Source organism: Pararge aegeria, chromosome 21 (genome assembly GCF_905163445.1).
Source record: "Pararge aegeria chromosome 21, ilParAegt1.1, whole genome shotgun sequence".
Lineage (NCBI taxonomy): Eukaryota > Metazoa > Arthropoda > Insecta > Lepidoptera > Nymphalidae > Pararge > Pararge aegeria.
This window is the reverse complement of record NC_053200.1, coordinates 10,961,629-10,984,669: the sequence shown is the minus strand read 5'-3', so window position 1 is coordinate 10,984,669 and position 23,041 is coordinate 10,961,629. Positions and strand designations below refer to the sequence as shown.

The window sequence follows — 23,041 nt, the reverse complement described above, 5'->3', positions numbered from 1 at the left end:
GAAGCTTTAAAATAAATAAAAACAAAAAATATATATATTCTCTTAACTGCTTTTACGCTAAAAAGTTATGAGCAGATAGTTTCCATAATAAGACAAGCAAAAAAAAATGGAATAAAGTTAGTTTTATGAAAGTTGTTAAACTGCTAGAAAGCTATGGACTCTCGTCCTTTTGTACGACATTATTGGTATCAAAAGGATATTTGGCTATATAACACAAGTTACCAAATAAAAATGAGTTCATGGCTAAAACCATTTTTTTGACACCATCTACACGGCTAGCATCGGGCAGGAGACATGATATCTGCGGGGAAAGTACAAACTGGTTATCCCAGGTTAATCACCCAGTTTTATACACTCTCCGAGCATGGGTGCACGGGCCTTGTCCAAATAAAATAACTGTAATATCAAAAGGCGGTAAACTTCTCAATTTCCCTGTCATCATTTATTTTATACGTTATCAGTGTATTTAATCGAAGGATAAAATTTTTGTCTCCCTATGCTGGTGCTAGTGTTTTTTAAAATCGTACACACTATGCAAGTATGAAATGTATTTTTACCTGATTGCGTGGTCCAATTTCTATCCGCCCAGGCTCCTGTGTGTTTTCCGTTTTAAATCCAACAGAAGTACTTTTTCAGAAAAATATCATAACCTTACCATTAATTTTCTAATTTGGATGGTATCTTTTTGACAATTGTTTTTTTTTTTTGAAAAATAATATTTGTCGTATGGACGTTGACAAGTTTATGAGCATGCCTTACTTTAATTTGACTGGAGCAAGATAGGTTTTGCTGGTCCTGTAACAGATAAAACAACCGATCAGGGAATATACATACTAATATTATTATTATTGGTGCGAATACGTGTATGTTAAGGTTTCCTACATACTGTATTAAGGGGGTCAAAAAAATCCCACAAGATTTTTTTTTAACTACATTTTATAGGAACAGTACAATCAAATAATCTACTCAAAGACTGAACAGTAAGAACAAAATCGATCGCAAACAAAAATAAGACAATGCAATGTCATTTATAATCTATTTGACAGTTTCCACACTAATGTATCAGGAAAAAAGAAAAGAAAAGGTTTTTTCCCACAAGGTGGTTAGTTAAAAGTTAATTTAACTGTAACCTTAACATTAAGACATGAGGTAAATACAATTATAACTGTGAACGCGGAATGGCCGCTGACCTCACCTTGAGGTCGCCTTTACTATCAACAAGAAATACAAATCGCGGCATTAATACCATTTTCATGTAGACTTCCTACATTAATTAACATATTATAGTTGTAATGTGTACCTATTATAAGTAAATAAAAAAATATTGAACTTTAGATACACATGATTCTTTAAATTATTTGTATATTATATTATAAATATAAACTATATAAAACTAAATTAAATCTAAAACGTCTTCGAAACCACCGCAGCGAGGCACGGTTCCTAAGATGCTAGCAGCATTGCCCCTTTGGATGGCAAAACTAATTCGTTGGCCAAGGTAACTGCCCGCTCTAGGATCACCGGTAGACTCGAAAACCCTTTTCGCTAATTCTTTGAAAAGCGCTCTTGCCTCCGGACCCCACGGTCCCAAAGTCTCTACTCCATATTATTGAATACTTTGTTTAAGATATCAATTCATTTCCAAAGGTAAGAAACTATTATTTAAACTGAGAGAAAAATGAGTGAAAAAAGAGAAAACTGGAGTAAATTACCTCAAATAAAATATAATTATTGAAGAATAAATTATTTGAATAAAATGTTCTAATCTCTCCGGACATTTTTATTATACGTAAGCATTTATATAGAACCATAAAATCATGATAGTCTAATGACGACATTTGATATATTTAAATACATTTTAGATGGAATAATAAATGTCTAATTATAATATTCCACGCGAAAAGTCGTGGGTGTGTCATTTATATTTGAATAAACAAGAAATGTGAATTTAGATTCTTAAGATCAGGTTTTTGGTAGTTTGTCCTTCGGATATCTTATTTAAAGAATCTCTAGAAAAAGTATTTAAACGATTAATTAAATTAATTACTGTGCTTCATAGTAACTTTTCTACGATTTGTTACGCCGTATTCACGATTAAAGGAGTTATTAAACTGAAATATTATCAAAGGTATGAAAAATTATATTGAGGGTTTTTGTAAGAAAATTCTCTGTAAAACTCCCGTGACTTGGAGAGCATGCTTAGTTGGTCCCATTGTACTAATAAATAATCGTTAAAGCCCATGTTGAAAACCTGTGCCTGGAAGAGATTAAAGTAGATACTCCGATCGCTCGCTATATGTCTCAGAGCCTTGCTTTTTGATTTTAAAATTATTATCTAGTAGCTCTTGCACGCGGCATCGTCCGTGTTTTATTGGTCATAAGTCACGCTGAACACATTTTTTACATTTTTCTGGGATTAAATGAAGCCAAGTGTTAATCTAGGGTGTATTCTATATCGCGGGCGGTGAAGCTCATAAAATAAGGTTTGGGAAGTGCTCTCAGTAGTGCCGCGGATGCGGGTTTAGAGTAGCGTAACCACAGTTTAATGCGAAAATGATGTATAACTTAGACGGCTCCGCGCTGGGTAATAGAATAGCATACAAAACTTTATCTCATCAAAACTGTAAAGAAACAACACAAGGAGAACAGAAATAGTACGTAGTGCAAAGGCGGCTTTAACACTAGGAGTGATCTTTTTTTAAAGATAACCTGAGCGTGCGAAACCGATAAAAAGTTGGAAAGTGGATGGTGCAAAGAAAAAAAACGAAAAAAAATAAATAAACTTACATAAACATACATACTTTATTTACGTAATAACTACAAAATATAGGTAAAATGTAAATTTATGTATATAAGAATAGAGGTTCATGATATATATATATGCTATCATAAACTTACACAGTACTTAATTACAAAGATAAGTTATCATTTTTTAAGCTATGTTTGAACAGGTGAATAGACTCGTTCGTTTTAGTATGTAGTCTGACCTCCTGTCAGCGAGTTACACATACCCTTCCCGAAACAACTTACATAATATGGTCCAGTAGTTTTTGCGTTAAAGAGTAACAAAATACATCCAGCCATTCATACAGACTTTTGCATTATTCGCATATTTGGTATTCAAATTTAAATCAAAGATGGCCGCCTGACAATTTAAAAATATGGGTGTCGTTTTCACGGTTACCCGGGTGACTTAGAATGAATATAACATTGTTTTTTAAATTAAACATGGCCGCCGTGTCAATAATAGTATGATGTTACTATTATCAGAAACCTGTACAGTAATAATATAGGTAAGTGGTATAGTAAGGTGGGTAAGTCCAATAATGCTAATGGTTATAGAATTTACCTGGGATTGAAGCGTTAACTCCAGCGACTGGCGCAGACGGTGGGACTGGCGCAGGCGATGCGACACTTGGCGCGAGTGTCAACGAGCTTACTGGTGCCACTATGCTTAACGGCTTCTGTCAAAACGAAAGGACATACTCAATCAATTAAATTCTTCTTCACTTCTTCACTATGTCTAGCTATAAAAGGTAAGTTTTTGCGCAGGCATCTTGTGTCAGCAGCTGTAGAGAAAAGAAGATTTGTCCAATCGTACTTAGTTACCGCCGTACCAAATGAGACGATGCCGCGCGGAAACCGATTAGGGGTGTGTCTAAAAAGACTGTCATACGCTTTACAGCTTAGCCAGCTACCTTCTAAGTCTGCATAATCACTTATTACCAACATATATTACAGTAAAGAAAAAGGACTTTAGATCTATCTAGTTTTTTTTAGTTTTCAATTGATTAAATATACTAAATTTTCAACTGCAATCTATTTTGTTTACAAAAGTATAATTCAAAGCTTTTGTTTTTTCTCCTTTAATCGACTTCAAAGGAGAATGTCCTATGCTTGGCTGTAAGTATTATTTTTAATTTTTTTTCACCCATTATTAGAATTTTTTGTGTACCGATGTTGAAAATTATTTGCAACAGGTACTAAGTTTATTTCCTCAATTTTAGTTAATATCCATATTAACTTAAAGGTTAGACACACTCTAAATTGCAATGTAGCAGACCTACTCTAATTATGTTATAGCCTGAAAGTTTTTATGTAAGTGAATATTTGCTTATGAAAACCATAAATTTCTTAAACCACAATTATCAAATGCAATCCATTAATACAGGATCATTATCCAAGGCTGTATTTACCTTCAATTCATGCATGAAACAATTAGGTGGCAAAGTTAATATAATGAATCAACTCACGTTCATATCGTCAAGTCGCGCTTGTAGCCCGTCGAGCCTGCTAACAAGTGTAGTATTCAAGGCAGTTATTTGTTGCTTCATTTCATCCTCTTTCTGTGACGTCACTGTTAGGTTTGCGATTGTCTCGTTCGTTTTGCCTTGAAGCTGTGAGAGTAGAGTCTTCAATTCCTCGACCCCCGACGTGGCTGTAGCGGCTTGCTTGCGAGTCGACGTTAGTGAACTGTCGAAACCGCTTATCTGAAGTTTTAGGCATGATTAAGTTATTTAATACCCCAAACTTATGCGATAGGTGGACCAAGAGATAGCTGTAGGTATAAGTCGAATTCGAGTAACTCAGGGTTCAAACTTGGGCTATAAAGACAGTGTTTAACGGCCGACTGGCGCAGTGGGCAGCGACAGTGGGAAAATGCTTGAGTAATGAACATGAATGATTTTCAGTGCCTTGGAGTTTATCTGTATTTTATAAGCATTTATGTAAGTATTATTCATAAAAATATTCGTCAGTCATCTTAGTATCCATAACACAAGCTACGCTTACTTTGGGGCTAGATGATCCCGCTGTTTATACGCTTAGATCTTTTAAAATACGCAACGGATTTAAAAGCAGGTTTCAGCAATAGATGGAGTGATTCAAGAGGAAGGGGTATATGTTGTATAGATAAATGAAATTAATGTAAGTACATCGAAATTGTATTTATCTTAAAAGGACTGATAAAAAGGCCCCTATGGTATATGGTTATCTCCTAAGGATAACCCACTGTAACCATTTTTAAGTTACGGGTTATTTATCAAGATATGTAAAAAAACAGTATTATTCTTTATACAAATAAATACACTAGATAAGTTGTTCGTTTCATTTAGATCAAAATTGCCCTTTCCGGCATATCATTAAATGGATATCATAGAGGATTAAAAAAATTAAAAAAGCGGGGGCAGAGCGACTGTCGTGCTTTGGTTTAATTCTTTTGATTTGCATGCAAATTAACCTTAACACTTTACTTATTTAATATCAACGGTGGCTTATCAAAGATGGGACTGGTCTCATCTCTGCTCGTCTATAATGTTAGGAGCAACAAAAGATTGCTAGCACACAGAACTCAACTTCTTCGGCTTTAGTTAACTTAGTCGCCACCTGCTACTTTGGGAAGATACTAACCTGGGATCCGAAGTCAGCAACGGTCCGCTGCAACTCCGCCAGGCGACGCGGCATGTCTGCTAATTTTGGCGCTGCAGACAGCTGTTCGGACACGGAGCTCAACTCTTTCGCCGCCTGTGTCATTTGTTTCGACAGTTGTTGGAAATCGAGCTCCAATTTGTTTAATCGAGCGCTAAGTTCGCTCGCATTCGTTCTTAATTCTTTTGCTTGTGTGTGGCATACTTGTAATTCGTCGCCGACGCCTGCACTGCTCGTTGATACTGTTAATAAAAAGAAAACCTATAATGCATTTATTAAATATTATTCAGTTTCCATGGTAACTTAAATAGGAAACAAAATTTTAAATGTATTCTATCTCATTCTCTCCGATACATTTCTACGCTTCTTTCTTTATCGTGACGCAATTTTGTTTCATCGAGTTCCAAATCACAACGATTCTACTGAAGATTTCACTTCGATAGAAAAGTAAAGATCGGGACGGGGAGTAGTTACATGTTGTGACGTTTATAATGTAGATAAACTTGATACTTTTTTATAAGCTAAGGTTGTTAGTACCTACTCAAACATTTCTTTATTCATATTGTTTGATATGAATGCAATCAGTATTTCCATTTATAATGATGATAACTGCATTGCTAACCTAAGCGTTAGGAACCCTCGTAGCTTTAGTTTTTATCTAAAACTTTTTACAACTTTTTACGATTACAACACCTGCACGGCTAGCATGGGCAGGAGACAATTATCTCCCCGGGGATAAAAATGTATCTTCTCCTACAGCTTTATCAACTCTCAGAGCACTGGCGTACAAGTGGATATAATATCCGAATAATATATGTGTAATAATAAACAGGGGTAAACTTCTCCTATTCCATGTTCCAGTGATTTAGCAGGTGGGCACGTTAATTATATCCCTTTTAGGGGATATAATTTTTATCTACCGCCCGTGCTAGCCCTGCTGGTATAAGAAGTCCACAAACAACTTAAGAAGAAGTCCACAGGCAGTTACATATATGTTTTGATACCCTATCTGACAAAGTCACTTAACGTTTATCAGCTATATAAAACAAATCACTGAAGATAATGGAGATGTTTAATACTGTGTTTTAGTATAGCCACATAGTCTTCCGTATTAGATATTTTAATTTGTATAAAGACTAAGTAGTTGTAGGGTCTAAAGCCCATATTTAGCAACTGCTTTTTTATCTTAGTTACACTGTTACGTTTGATTTAACGCGGCGAGTGGGTAGGACTTCATTTTTCCTTTCAGGGGGGCGAGTTTTAATCCCAGTCGCAAATCACAATCGCACCTCTGACTTTTAAACTTAAGTTATGTGCGTTTTAATCAAATAAAATATCACTTGCTTCAACGGTGAACGAAAACATCGTGAGGAAACATGCATGTTTGAGAGTTCTTCATAATGTTCTCAAAGACGTGTGAAGTCCACCAATCCGCACTGGGCCAGCGTGGTGGACTACGGCCTTAACCCCTTCTCATTGTTGGAGGGGCGGGCACGGGTCTGCCTTGTAGTGTGCCGGTAATGAGTTGATATGATGATGATCATGATTGCTGTTACTTTTTGACAAGTAATTTCGGAGTCAACAGATTAGGGACATATATAATAAAGATTAAACACTTCTTAGATTTTCAGGTGTGTATCAAGTGTACCTAAATACTGCAACTAATTTGGTTCACGGCACTTTAATGGTAAATAGTTTCGTACACTAAAGGAAAATCGTCATCGTTAAGAAACCTGAATAGAATATTGTTCTGGCATTAGATTCGTAAAAATATGTAAAAAGCATTCTAAACAGCTCAGCTGTAACTTCTAAACGAAATGAAGGATCTTAAAATCGTTTAAAAAAATGCGAAGTAAAGAAGTCAGTACAATGATATAATCTACGGAACTGAAACCGCCATTTCAAGGTCTGAGGTTAAAATGCCATTGACCATGGACTCTGATGCCTTAAATAACATAAACACGCCATTAAATATTATTCAATATGTATTTCCACAATATAATAACGACATTTCGAATTTAAGGAAACATACTATTTATATATAATAGTGATATGTCTTATGTACACAAATCCTTAATGCAGTTATCGCCACTATTTCAATACAACATATTAAATGGTTACAAATCAAAAGCCTTTTCTCTATGGGTTTTTTTTTTAAATTTTACTTCAAGTTAGCCCTTGACTGCAATTTAAGCTGATGGCTAGCGTGTCGCAGTATAAGGTGGTAGCGGGCTAACCTGGTAGCGTACATTGTAAGATGTACATACGCGACATAGTACCGGAACGCTTAATCGCTTGGCAGCACTTATTTGATGGTAGGGATGTAACTAGCCACAGCCGAAGCCTCCCACTAGGCTTACTTGAATAAATGAAGTTTTGATTTAATTTTATTTGATTTAACTAAACTAAATTGACAGTTGAAGCACCTATCCAGTGCTATTTTTAATGTTGTTTCTTTTGTAAACAAATCATGGGAATGAATATCATTCTCTATTTAAAACCATTTTATATAATAATTGATAATCCGACATTAATGAAGATTGACGGACTTTTTTATAACGGTAAATATTCACAGAACAAATTTTGCCGAGAATACATTATTTTTTATACATCGATAACTTTAGAGACCCCATCGCAGAATTTTGATAAATCGCGAATGAACGCTTCCTAGAAGGAAGCAAAGATATAAGGTTTTTATTACCAACTATAACTTCATAAGTACTTCTTTATGCTGTCGTTTATATAGGGGGAAATGCATATGTGTCTGGCGTCTGCACGTAATAAACACCGAGACGGAAGAGGGAGACAACGCAGCACCGTTAGTCCTTTAATCCCCCAAAGATATCCCTTCATTAATTCGACGCGGATAAGAGCCTCCCCTCCTTCAATTTAAAATAAAGGGTATAACGTTACTTCATCAACTCCCATCGACATAGTATGTTCCTCGTATTTCAACAGGGTATTACAATTATTTCGGTATACAAGAAAAAGCTAATATTTTGTTCTGCTAGGCGCTGAGAGAACACAAACTGCTTTTAATACGTAGGAACAACTCTCTTACGTATACATTTTACTAAAAAAAGGAGATAATTAATATGCCGCGTATGTATCTTGGAGGTAAAATGTAGGTCTATTTGTAAAGACACTTTTTTTTTTTTAATACGCTACACACATCTAGCCCCAAAGTAAGCGTAGCTTGTGCTACGGATATTTTTATGAATAATATACATAAAAACTTAGAATATACATATAAACACCCAGACACTGAAAAACATTCATGCTCATCACACAAACATTTTCCAGTAGTGGATATCAAACCCACGGCCTTGGGCTCAGAAAGCAGGTCGCTGCAAACTGCGCCAATTCGTTATCTCACACGAAAAAAAAGGCATAGCCGTAGCAGTGGGTATAACATATGGCATCGCAAAGCGGACGAAATGGCTGAAACGACGTCAACACGGCGACTGCATTGGATTTGGGGACATCATAAGTTACAGTAGCGAATTGATATCAAAAACCTCGGTCCATCTCAATCCGAAGGAATACTATGTTTCGTTTCATATCTACAAAAAAGCCATAGTACCGTAGAAGTGACAACAACGCATGACTTCGGCGAGGCGGACGAAATGGCTGAAGCGACGTCAACACGGCCACTGCATTGGCTTTGGGGAAGTCATAAGTTACAGTAGCGAATTCCTATCAACAAACCTCGGTCCATCTCTATCCGTAGGGATACTATCTGTCGTCGCACATCCACAAAAAGCCATAGCACCGTAGCAGCGGAAACAACGCATACACACAGAGCCAGGGCGGCGGCGAGGCGGACGAACGGGCGGGAGCGACGTCGACGCGACGTCCGCCTTCCCCACGGCTCCCCTTCGTCACTCGAGGCGGACAAAAGCCTCCCGCCTCGAGCACCCCCACCTCCCACTAAAGCGTCCAACTCCCGTCTCTTTCGCATCTTCTTCCCGACACGCAAGGGCGCGTGGACCGCGCTCTCCATATTGCACTATAACGCTACCGTTCACTCATCCGAACCAAACAAATTGACACTTCAGTATTTCACAGACACGGCCGCACTGCACGACTCTCGCTTATCGAGTGTCCCTAAACTTTGTGTGTAAACAAAATGCGAATAAGCAACACGCTTAGTACATTAATTAGGAGTTGATGGCTATGTTTTACCGGGTCGCGAGAAACATTTATAATTGCTACGGTATTGTGTCTGAGTCCTGAGGCCAGTTAAATGTAGTCGTAAATGAATCTGTGTTCAATCATTATCTATTATTATTGTATAAGTCTCGTCACGCAAAAAGGAAGCTTAGATTTTTTTTTGTTTTTGGATTATAGAGACAGACGAAATCAAAGAAGTCGCAGGGACGTGGACGGCAACATATCATTGCACTAAGAACTCCCTATCAACCCATGCCCAGCAGTAGCGAGGTATCGGTTGATATGATGATGATGATTGTGTTATTAATTATACCTAAGTTTAATGTTTATAACAACACTAACGACTGATTTTTTTATGATAACCTATTAAACTGAAGTCAATTTTATAAAAAAATCAGCACTAAATATGTATTATGAATTTAAGTCCAATGTTTTAATTTTTTTGTCAATTTAAAAGGTATGTAGTGTAATAAATACGATGAACATAAGTAATAGACAACTGCAGGGTCGAGGACATGCCTCCTCTCACAAAGGAGATATATAGAGCTTAGACCACGCATCTCAAATGGGTCAAACTCGTAATAAATTAATTACACTAATTATGGTACAGTAAATGCGCTTTAAAAAATGCAACTTGCACTGTTGCACTGCCAGTGTTGTTTTTACGTGATACCTATATCTTGTGTCATTGCTAGTTGTCCGGATAAAATTCGATTGATCTATTTGAAAGTTTCAATGCAATACGAGACAGTCCCCGCAGATAATTCTTATTTTATAATGAAACGTAATATTGTTTAACCTTGGTTTTCACCTTATACCTACATTTTACAGATAAGACTATCTCGAAGTGCCGTAAGATCAAATTGACCTATAAACAGGTTATACGCCAGGAAATTACTTAGGAAATTACTTACATATTTAGTGCTTGCTTCAACGGTGAAGGAAAACATCGTAAGGAAACCTGTATGCCTGAGAGATCTACATGGAGTCCACCAATACACACTAGGCCAGCGTGGTGGACTAGGGCTTTAACCCTTTCCCATTGTTGGAGGAGACCCGTGCTCTGTAGCGGGCCGTTAATTGGTTAATATAATGATAACGATGCCAGGAAATTAGTTTTTTTTTAGTTTGAGAAGAAGCTGTCAGTGATTTATCTAACCTGGATGGTATATGCCTACGTTGGGGAAACTATAGAATATAGTTCTTACTTGCTTGTTAAATACCCGTGATGATAAAACTATTCATACTGCGATATTAGTGTAGCCCACTTTTGCAATTTAATAAATTTCTAGAACACAAAAGCTGCTATTGCGACTTAACTTTGACTGCTCGATATATTCCCTGCCGGACTTTTTCGTGGGTGATGGGTATAATGAGTACTTTAATCACGTGCACGCCACCGCACTTCATACATGCACAAAATCACTGCCTACCCTAATACTTATATATAACTCGTATAGATTTTTGCCATTTGATGCAATCTCACCCCTGGTAAATAACTCAACTCAATGCACGCCACTGATCATGTGGTACATACTTTTTATGTATAATCAATAGTTTTGTCAGTGGACGTCAAGTAATGAATTTTAAGGCAAAATGTTGCTACTTCGGGTTACATTATTGCAATTTTCTTCTGGTTCTCCAATTTTTTTTTATAAATTATAGCCTATTTTACTTCACGGTAGTTAAGCTTAATTTTAGTAAAGAAATTTTAAAACCGGTCCAGTAATTTAGGAGCCTATTGGGTACAAACACACAAACAAGCAAAAAATCTTTTCTTTTGATGTATTAGTACAGATTAGACAAGCAAAATATAGAGACTATGTATACTATTTTAGGAAATAAAATGTATTTCAATATAAATAAATATACTACGACAATACACACATCGCCATCTAGTCCCAAAGTAAGCGTAGTTTGTGTTATGGTTCTTATGATAACTGATGAATCATTTTATGAATATTAAACATAAATACTTATAATATATAGATAAACACACAGACACTGAAAAACATTCATGTTCATCACACAAACATGTTGTGGGAATCGATACCATGGTCTTGGACTCCGAAAGCAGGGTCGCTGCCCACTGCGCCAATCGGCCGACAATCAGAAATCTTAATTATTTGATGAGCACATTTTATCGTTCCTGACATTATGTACTGTCCACCAAGATACTAAATAGGGCTGCAGGTGAAGTAAAATGTTGTGTCTTTTACAGGTCTTTATACTATACCTACATATTTGGGTGGCACTATTAATGTGTTCTTACATTTTTTCCATTTCCATTGTAATGAGTTTAAGGTCAAGACCACATTAATAAACTTAAAACTAAAGCTACGATGGTTTTCAGAAAAGTCGACAAAAGTGAAATTCTTAGTTTACTTCAAATTGAATTATTAATTTTCCTAAAGTGAACGATGGAGCCGACGTTCTTATTGTTAAAAAAGTAGACTTCAAAAAAAAAAATTGAATTTTACTTTTAGTTTTCGTCCATTAAAAGTATCGAATCGCCGCCTAAGTTGCGTTTCTTTAAAAACTGCATTCAAATAGGTCTACCATTATTGGTACAAACACCGAAACACAGTGAAACCTATAAGACTTCTATTTTTTGCGGGTTTAATATAAGAGCGCTTGCCCGTAGATTTAAGCGGTGGTCCAATTATTTAGTTTTTAGGTCAAGGGTTTTCGGTTTTGGAAGCGGAGTTTTCGGAGAACTTTCCAATTTTGACGTTTCTTTAAGATTATAATTATAAGTGCGTAAGCCCTTAAATTACATAAGATACGAATACCATTGCTGTTGGAGGTTCCATATATTAGCGTAATAAAAGGACAGATTGGGAAAATAGTATAATAGTACTTTGGGTATTTTAACTTTAATTTGCCCTAAGCTTTGAGCTTGCTTTCTGGAGACGGGCATGGGCACTGAGGGAAAAATTCTGATTCTCACGGGATATCAGAAATTCTTGGATAGAAGCAGGCGTTACTTTGCGAAAATTCATACATATAATGAAAATTAAGCTTGATTTGCTATACTCCGCGAAAAGCATTTCCGAAGATCTTATTGGTGTGGAGTATAAGGATTGAATAAATTATAAATTACACCAAACAGATTCTCCTGCTTTACGCGAAGTATAGCAAATTAAGCTTAATTTTCATAATATATCAGAAATTCTACACAGTTGCTGGCATTCGCTAGCAAGTGTCTATTTTAGTCTTGTCTTTATAATCTAAAATTAGTTACACGGAGGCCGATCCAGATAAATCATTTCTCATGGAAACCCTATGTTACCAGTGTAAGGTGAACTACTCGATAATGTGACTTTTTCACATCAAAAACACCTTGCCGTAAACAAATTATATAACTGCGAGGTCATTGCGGAATCGTTATTTAATGAAAACCTTGATCTTGGTACTTCCGTAGGGTTGGAATATTTTTCCGATACTTCTAGATAATAAATTACTGACGAATAATTTATTACTATTCTAATATAGATTCAGGTTAACCGGTAAAACGTTACATTACTTGTAACGTAACGTTTTACCGGTCAACCTGAATCATTTGCAACCAATTTAGAAATAATAAATATGATACCATGACCGTTTATTTTTGGAGAAATCTTTTTTTTTATTTACCTAGAAAATCATTGTGATAGTTTTTTTCTTGTTTTCTTGTCCTATCACAAAATAACCTAAAACAATAAATTTCCCGTCACCTGTATATTTATTTATATTTGAACATCCCGTCCCGTATTTCGACAAAATACTACTTCAAAGTAAAAAAATAAATAAGTAAATTAAAAAAACTTTGATACTATAATTTGACCTTTTTTATTTTATACGATTGAGAGCATACACATACATGCTATGTATATATGGTGAAGTTTTAAAGCCGCATGTCGGGTTTTGGGCATCGGAGGAGAAAACGTCCCGTATTGGTTCCTAACAGTTACGGCAACCCTACCTATAATACAATGATTTCCTCAAAGGACAGGATATTAATAACACCGACCTATATTATGCAAAACTTAAAGGTCTTTAGTTTGTTTCATAGATGCATTGTGCATAATAAGTTAATAACATAAAGGAAGTTTCCGTACATTTTGGTTAGTTAGTTCGAAGTTTTTTAAAAACGTTAGCTTACAGAATAAATCTATAAGTATACCGTTAAAGATTTCGTACAAGATAAATAATTTTGTCTTTTTATTGGTCAAACTAGATACCTAGCTATTTCGTTTAAACTGACACTGAGTAGTGAGATAGTGTTAGAAAAAATCCCCGACTCAGTTTTATATGGGCTTTTGCTCAGACCTGGGCTCTATATCTGGCTATTACAATTTACAATTGTGCTCCGTTATATTCCCTTAGTCAGTGGCGTGCATCGAGGGTATGCACCGGGCCTTCTGTCAGAATCAGAAGGGTTTAGGCCGTACTACTATAACGCCCTCGAAAACGTTATGGAGAACTCTCACGCATGCAGGTTTCTTCACGATGTTTTCCTTCACCGTTTAAATCAAGTGATATTTAAATTGCTTAAATCAAAACGCACATAACTCCGAAAAGTAAGTGTAACTTGCTGGGGCTCGAACTCGGCCTCCACGAAAGGAAAGCCGAAGCCTTACCCACTAGGCTATCCATCAGCCCTTTATAATCATCTCTATATACTGCTCGCTTTGTCGAAAAGTTCATCTTTCCCATCTTTTGAACTGCCGTCCCTTTCTCTTCTAAAAAGTTTCAATTTAAGTAGAGCTTTAGTTAATACGCACGAATGTGTAAATGACAAACATAGAAACGCTAATTGAGTTAAAAGCTAATTTTAGAAACTCAAAATGTATATTGGCACGCTCGCGTTCTGAATAGTTTCGCTTATCTTATCTGATATAAATAAAATTTTTGTCGCAATGTAACTTCGAAATAACTTCCTCTCTATGACCGCATTTGATTATACCCATTAAATAGTATTTTTCATACAGTAATTCAGAACAAGACCAGAGAAAATTCAGAAATTATAAATTCCCATATTGCCCCTGCCCGGGATCCAACCCGGTTCCTTACATCTCCTGAGGATGCTCCGGTTTCGTAGCGAAACGTGCGTAGAGGGTACATTGCCGAAGATCTTATTGGTCGCCACACCAATAAGATCTTCGGCAATGTATAAGGATTGAAGAAATTATAAATTACACCTATAATACAATCCCAAACCCTACCTATAATACAATGATTTCCTCAAAGGACAGGATATTAATAACACCGACCTATATTCTGCTAAACTTAAAGGTCTTTGGCTTGTTTCATAGATGCAATGTGCATAATAAGTTAATAACATAAAGGAAGTTTCCGTATTCGGTAAATACTTGCATATTATTACTTATTTTGTTTTATATAAACACAGATTTTCGTACATTTTGGTTAGTTAGTTCTTGTGGTTCTTTCCATTTAAAACGCTATATAGCGCTTTCTGCTGTGCCAGGGAGGTCGTCAAAACTGCCACATAGATTTGAGATACGCTTTTTTTGCATAGGTATTAATAGCCCATATTTTAGGGTCTATATCAATCTTATAGCGACTGTAGCGCACAGTTATAATTTAATGAATAAATAAATTTTCACAAATTTAATGTAGGAGCACATGTATAATGTATATAAATCTATATGTATCTAATTTCTAAGCGCATCTCATCAAGAAATAACCGAACATATCCCAACAGATAGACCAGTATATCAGTGCCAGGCAAATCCAATTTTGTAATAGCAGTTATTATATCGTATGAAAAATTCTCTCTATGATCATTTGCCTTGTTTTCCGCTCCCCTTTTGGAGTGCCTTAACCCTCCCACCGTACCTACTAGGTAATTGATCGGGCCTTTTAAAGCCTATGTGGGAAAATATAATATGTGGAAAAGTGTAATTTGACGGCCGACTGGCGCAGTGGGCAGCGACCGGTTTTCTGAGTTCAACGCTTTGGGTTCGACTGTCACAACTGGAAAATGTTTGTGTGATAAACATGAATGTTTTTCAGTGTTTATCTGTATAAGGTGTTGTGAACTAGCGGGCGATGTGACGCTGTGGTTCCACAAGAGTTCTCCATAATGTACTTTGTTCGATGGCTTGTTCATAATGTTCAAAGGCGTGTGAAATCTCCCAATCCGCAGTTAGCCGTGATAGATTTCTCATCCAGCAGGGTTAGAATGGGCATGACAATTATCTCCCCGGGAAAAGGATATAAATTTACCTTCTCCCACAGGTTTATCAGCTCTCAGAGCACTGGCGCACTAGTGGAAATAATATCCAAATAATATATGTGTATTAAAAAACGGGGGTAAACTTCTCCTATTCTATATTCCTGTGATTTAGCAGGTGGACACGTCAATTATATCCCCTCTGCAGGGGATAAAATCACGGGCGGAAGATAAAAATTATATCCCCTGACCAGGGATATAATTGACGTGTCCACCTGCTAAATCACTGGAACATGGAATAGGAAAAGTTTACCCCCGTTTATTATTGCAAATTTATTATTTGGATATTATTTCCACTTGTTATATTGCGACAGTGCTCTGAGAGTCGATTAAGCTGTGGGAGAAGGTTAATTTTTATCCTTTCACAGGGGAGATAATTGTCACATGTCTCCTGAGTGTAGACCTGTGCCCCCTGGTGGGTTGACAATGATAACTAAGTGTATATATATACATGATGATGTAAATATATGTATACATAAAGCTGCTCGTAACCCGTTGTAGCTACATGGTTCTTATCAGTCGAATCTTATCTAAAAAATTAACGCGATAAGTCTACGTGCTAAATGTTAGAAATGCATTACGAATTTATTTGCAAAATATACCTAGAACCTAGTTTAAACCTAGTTTTTAACTTTGGCAAGTATCACTACAACTTTAATGAATAACAATTTTAACTTTCTTCGGTAGTAAACGCATAACTCGAAAAAGACTGGAACGATTGGATTTTTTTTTGTATTTTATGTAATACTTAAGTTTTTAGTGTAAGTATGAAAATTGGGAGAAAATTTACCATAAAAAAGAAAAATATGGGATAAATTAACTTTTCAATGGTATTGTTTGAATGCCATACACCAATTCGAACGGGACGTTTGTCCGGTCTGCTTTAGATCTAGCTATACTTATATTATAAACAAAAAAGATTTGATTTTTTGCATGTTAGTATGCAATAGATAACCTACAAAAACTACTGAACCAATTATGATAATTCTTGCACCTATGGAAAGTTACGTTGTGAGTGAGTAAAATTAGCTCTATTTTATTGCAGTAAAAATAAAATTCAAGCCTGAAATAATGATATTTCCTACTGATATAATTAACGGCGTGCGCTGACTAAATGGACCGTCACACATGAATACTATGTTCCTACCACAAAAATATTGGTCTTTAATGGATCTAAAGTTAAAGCGGGCGGAGCCGCGGAAAACAGCTAGTTAGAAATAAAGGCAAAATCGCGCGATAACATTGACTGTGTGTGTCTACTCCGTACGAGATAAAAGACCGTATTATCGACCTCGGTACGCGACGCCTATGGACGCAGTGAATGAATTTCGCGCATGCGTACACTGTTTTGCGACAACACATCTACTTAATAAATAAACACCCTGGACTTAACAAATATTAATACACGTATCGATCTGCGAATGCCACTGATATATCTCCTGCTACTTGCTGCTCGACTAGTCATTTAAATGTTGACACATAGTAAAAAAAAACATCAGACACAATAACCGAGAAATTAACGGACACTCAACGAATTACTCTATTTCACAACGATAATTGTCACTCTGATAATAAATAATAAAATCGTTCTCACTCCAATAACTTTAAAAAACACGATAGCTCGAGAGCTTTAGAGATTTTCACATATTAAGGTTATTACGAAAATAAGCTAGAAGCATCGAGGAGGTGCGAGAAAGAACTGAGTGACGTCACGGAGGAGCGGCCTCACGCATGCGTACTTGAGACCAGTGCCCTTAGTATAAGATAAGCTCGTTCGGAATCGTAGTAGTTTTCGAATATAGAATTGTTACATCAGAGTAAAATGTATCTAATATCCTCACATATAAAGCTTAAATTTGTTCTGATTGGTACATGGAATGATGTAAGTAAAATGATTGATCATTGTAATAGGAGGTACGACTTTAAATCCAGTTTCATTAGGTGCATATTACTTTGACGCTATGGTGTTTCAAATCTCGAAAGCGACTACAATTATTGCGAGAGTAATTTCTTACTAAGGGAACTGCTGTTGTATAACTAGTATTTATAGCAGAAAATGATAAAAGCTTGAGATAAAAGATAGTAGAAGTGCTCTCATCTTTGTTCTGAACGGGCTATTCCAAGAACGAACAATAGAGGGAAATATCACATACGTACGCCTTTCACGTACACCTTTTGTAATGTACTACCAAGGTACATAGAAAGGACTAGGAATACATAAAGGTAGAAAAGTACATAACGTACGGAGTGTTTGAAATACCTTTGTAGCTATCCCATTTTTTCGAGTGCGTAGAGTAAACAACCTACTTCAACGGTTCCCAACCTTTTTGAGGTTGAGACTTTTGACCTAAGTGTTTAATGGGGGATCGACTTGAGACTTCTAAGGTTTGGGCTTGTTCACCCACTTTAAAAATATCAAGCAGTAGCGTATATGTATGTATGCTTAATCGATAATTGATGATCATTATGTATTTTCTTAGTTTTAATCAATTAATTCAAAAACCTCGCGAATTACTAACTAAAGGTGAGATGATTTTTGTTCTCATTCATACGAGTTAAAAATGTTTAGGTATATTATTCCTTATTTAAAACTAGCTGTTGCCCGCGACTTAGTCTGCGTTTGATTTTGTTTTTGATGTGGCATTCAATTCAGTGCAGTTCAGTTTCTAAAAATTAAAGTATTCAGTATCGCTAAGCCTTAAATGAGGGGTTTGTTGCAGTCCGCTGAGGAGTTCTGTCCTCTATCTCCGACCACATTCAGATCTACACAAAGTTTGGGCATAATAAAACACATATTATAACCTCTAAAGTACAAAAATAATTATTTAAATCGGTTATTATTCGTCGGAGTTATGGTGTAAAATCGTCAAACACTTTCATTCCCTCTCCCAAAGGAACGGAGCTTAATGTCGGGACATAAAGTATCCTATATTACTTCTAATACTTCTAAGAATATTTGTACAAAGTTTCATGAGGCTCGGTTAAGTAGTTTTTGCGTGAAAGCGTAACAAACAAACTGACATTGACATTTATAATATTACTAGGGAAGTAGGGATAGGGATAACACGGCTGATAAAATAAGATAAGATATTTTTCTACTGCATGTAATAATCATATTAAAAGGAAAACGAAAATTTTTATTAATAATATATATATTATTATTATTTTATATTTAGTATTGTTATAAAATAGAGTTTACATCAGGGTCTTTCGTTGGCATTCCAAAAGTCCAAGTTTGTATGGTCCTGGTATTTCCTGTGAGGGTGCGACTCGATTAATGTCATATGGCCTTAGTCGAGTCGCTGGAAACAAGCGGCCCGGGAGCGTGTATTTTTGATCTCCGTACAAAAGACCAGCAGTGTTCGACAATCGTTGAATTGATGATGATGAATAAATCAATAGTTTGAAATCAAAAAACAATTAATACACGCAGAGATTTTCGAAGTATAAGCGGTCCAAAATTATGTTTATATAGATGTGACGTCATTATTTTAAATACGTCGCGGTTACATCTGCCATGGCTGATCGCTAGATTTTCCAGTTTTATTTATTGAAATTATTTTTGATTATAAATAAAAATACGCTTTCATAATACTTGCATCATAACATATCATTAGATAAATACAACATTTTAGCGATAATTTGATACTATCACCATGCTTGTTAAGCGATAAAAGAGTAAGTAAGGTCACCCTTAGTACAAGATTTACTCGCTTGCTATCGCCGAGTCGCTTTCAAATTTCGAAATACTTGAACATCAAAGTAAAATGGATCTTATTCCTATTGAATTATAGTATTCAATTGTGAGCTCGAATTGCCTACAATTCTTTAGCACGGACATAATCAGATAAAGGATTTGCGAACCTAAAACCAGTGAAATTTGGTCCATTTTACGTAGACGATATTAACTACAAAGTAATATATTTTTTTATTGGATGGTAAATTATGAATGCCGTCCATGAATCAGGAGCAGACTAGCCAGAGGAGCTACTAATGCTGCCATACCCAAACTAAGTATTGTATGCTGATATGCCATCTTCTTGATTTAAACTAGCATTATGTAATACCAAAATAGGTAATATTTACATGGGTAGATAGATAATGAATTCAAGAAGATTTGTATAGCGAACGCCATAAGTGCAACACATTTAGTTCAATAACCACGTACATCCCCAAATGTACACTTATCCACAATGCAGACTCTGCAAGGAGGCTGCATAGACACCACTGCATTTAATCTTTAATCTAACCTGCCCCGCGTTGATGCACAAACGTAGCAATCTTTTGGGCAAGTATGTAATACAACCAGACGATGCTAAATCTCTTCCAGCGAAGAAACTGCCGCTGTTTCTGGCCAACCAATACTTGCTGGGAGATCTAGACAGCGACGTCACAATAGATCGTAACCGGTCAACGAGAAACCAGGGACCAGGCGAACCTGAGTCGCAACCGAAAGAAGAAACATCCCCGAATCACGAAAATGCACCTTTACTAAATTAAGGAATAATCTGCAAGGAGGCTGCCTAGACGCTACTGCATATAATTTTGTTTTCTGCCCTGCGTTGATTCATGAACGTAGCAATCTTTTGGGCAAGTATGTAATACAACCAGACGATGCTAAATCTCTTTCAGCGTAGAAACTGCCGCTATTCCTGGCGGCAAGACTTGCTGGGAGATCTAGACAGCGGCGTCAAAATAAATCGTAATAGGTCGACGTGACACCAGGGACCAGGCGAACATGAGTCGCAAGCAGAAGAAACATCCCTGAATCGCGAAAATGCACCCTTACTACATTAGGGATATTCTTTATAATTGTTTTGAAATAAAGGCTATTGAAAAGAGACAATGAACGAAACAGTGTGTTGTCAACACATACTATCTCTTGTTGGTCGTTTTTAATGTTTAACAATACCTTACCTTTGTCAACATCGTACTTCATAGTTGTGACTTGGTCATAAAGCGCAGCACATATCCATGTGAGCATCAGGAGCCAAAGTAGCAGGGTGCCTCGGACAGCCCAGCAAAGTGCACATTGTACTTCTTGCCCTATGTTAGGTTCTGCTATTTTTGGTGCTGCATGTCTGTTACGTTCCTTTCTGAAAGAAAATATATATTTTGCTTTATAAATACAAATGGCATACTGTGAAAATATTTATAGTGTTGACAAAAGACAAAATAAATAAAAGTGTGAACACTTCAACTTAGACATATAAAGTATATATACATATATACATAAAAGCTGACATAAATTAAATACTTATGGAACATAGAGAATTCTTCTGTAAGAGTCACACATTTCCTACAGTAAAAACTAACTTCTTTCAAAGACTTCTATCTGGCGAGAGTCCATTCTTTTAACCATTTCTTGCTATTTAGCTATGAAAATAGAAGATTATAAAAATTGAATTACAAAACCCTTACTTATAGTCAAGAGGGCTCGCCCTATGACATCTATGCCCCTCAAAAAACTTTACTTTTATTTTCCGTCATAACATAAATTTATTGCAGTTTAATAAATGTAAATTATGATAACGAGTAGCAGATATGAAGCTGACCTCTATACAAGACTTTATCAAAAAATGAACCATTATGATGCATATTATAACTAAAAATATTCTATTAACAATTTATCAGAAAACTTATTAGTTTTTTTGTTTAAAATAATTAAATAACACTTCCTGTGGTGTAATAAACAAGGCTATCTTTCTCTTGCATATAACAATATCTTCTACTTTTCCAAAAACATAAATAAAGTTTACCGGATAGCTTTGAATTGTTTTATGTTTGCCAGTTTAACATAGAAAATTTTAGTGCATTAAATTACATAAGTATATTACAATTTTAACTACTACAAGTAAATATTAAAAATGAATCAAATATAATGGACATTTGTTTTCTTTAAATTATACATTTGTATATAAACCTAGTTACCCTAGTTGAAAAGGTATAAATATAAAATCATGAATTTCCTTAAAATTGCAATTCAAATTTTGATTGCTGGTACACAAATATATCAGTGCAGCTATTCTTAGTATAATCACATACTATGTATGACATCAGTGATCAAGTCATATATTTTTCAATACCATAAATACAAAATCTTTGTTTAGAACAACTATACAGAGACACCCACTGTTAAGTCAGCAATACATTGTTATCTTGTGTGGCTTCCTGGTGCTCTTTTAATCTTCAGCACCAAAAGTAAGTTAACTAAAAAGTGGATGACTATAGCTATATTCTGGTATGCCCCTCAATTGTTGTTGCCACATTAAAAGCAAAGATGTTAGGCAAATAGTTTAAAAGTATGATACCATGAAGAAAATCATTAATGGTAGTTTTTGATAAACTTTAACACCATTTCCAAGTTTACGGATTTCCATCTCAGACAACATAGGTAGGATCTCTGATTTAACAGATGGTCAAGGCAGTCTTAACTTGTCATAGAATAAAAATAAACTTCAATGCAAACCTTGTGATTTTCCTTTTTCTGTTTGGGATAATTTCTAGCTGTAAATCTGACTCTTCATCACTAGACAAGTCCAAAAGTCTACTTTGTTCCTTAATTTTTGGTAAAGACATTGCAACCAATTCATGAACATACCTTTACATTTGATTACTTAGATTGGGAGTTCATGCGAACAGTTTCTAACTTTACTTTACACAATAAGTAGTACTTCTTTACAGTTTATAAATCTTGTAAGAATTAGTACCAAATCAAAATAAATGGAATGATAACAAAATACAAGCAAACATTAGATTGTTAGTACAATATTAGGACGGTCTCGTATGATTTGAAAACGTGTTATGCAGTCACGAGCAACATTAGTATCCGATTTACAAATTTAAAATTTTGATACTTTCATGTAAAATTTTCAAAATACAAAATCAAAAATATCGTAAAAATTGCACCATAACCTTAAACCACAGACAAATCTAAAAAAATAAAGTTGCTGAATGTCAACGTCAACCATTTTTTTAATGCATTAGCATATGCAATAAGGCACTGGGTTCAATCTTTTCTGAGTCAAGTGAAACAGAAAATACGAGATAATCACATGATATATAGTTAATCATAATACATGGTGTATAATTACACTATTATATTATTTAGTAAAAACCAATCAATATAAATTAATACTCCTAAAGTGACTAATCTAAAATAGAGTTAAATGCCTTTTCCACCAACAATATTTTTTGATATTA

General features: G+C 35.5%; 1 protein-coding gene across 3 annotated transcripts; it reads right to left on the bottom strand.

Moving 5' to 3' along the window:
* LOC120633118 lies at positions 1-22,759 on the bottom strand. 3 transcript variants are annotated; one of them, XR_005659190.1, is made up of 6 exons: positions 9,136-9,742; positions 5,410-5,669; positions 4,254-4,490; positions 3,350-3,464; positions 558-795; positions 1-301 (listed from the first exon to the last, which is right to left on the bottom strand). XR_005659190.1 is itself a non-coding variant. In XM_039903230.1 (6 exons), the coding sequence occupies exons 1-6, from the start codon at positions 22,415-22,417 to the stop codon at positions 761-763; spliced, it is 936 nt and encodes a 311-aa protein (XP_039759164.1). In that variant the 5' UTR covers positions 22,418-22,759; the 3' UTR covers positions 1-760. The 3 variants fall into 3 exon arrangements, 2 of the variants coding, with proteins under 2 accessions (XP_039759164.1, XP_039759162.1); XM_039903230.1 differs by lacking the exon at positions 9,136-9,742 and adding exons at positions 20,756-20,934; positions 22,308-22,759 and having other exon boundaries at positions 1-795; XM_039903228.1 differs by having other exon boundaries at positions 1-795.
* Positions 22,760-23,041: the final 282 nt, after the last annotated feature.

Excerpts from the sequence above, each read along its gene's own strand:
- LOC120633118 (XM_039903228.1), bottom strand. The coding sequence starts at position 9,430 with ATGGAGAGCGCGGTCCACGCGCCCTTGCGTGTCGGGAAGAAGATGCGA. Across the intron at positions 4,491-5,409 it reads TTGCTGACTTCGGATCCCAG|ATAAGCGGTTTCGACAGTTC; the intron begins GTTAGTATCTTC and ends CTAAAACTTCAG. Across the intron at positions 3,465-4,253 it reads CGCGACTTGACGATATGAAC|AAGCCGTTAAGCATAGTGGC; the intron begins GTGAGTTGATTC and ends TCGTTTTGACAG.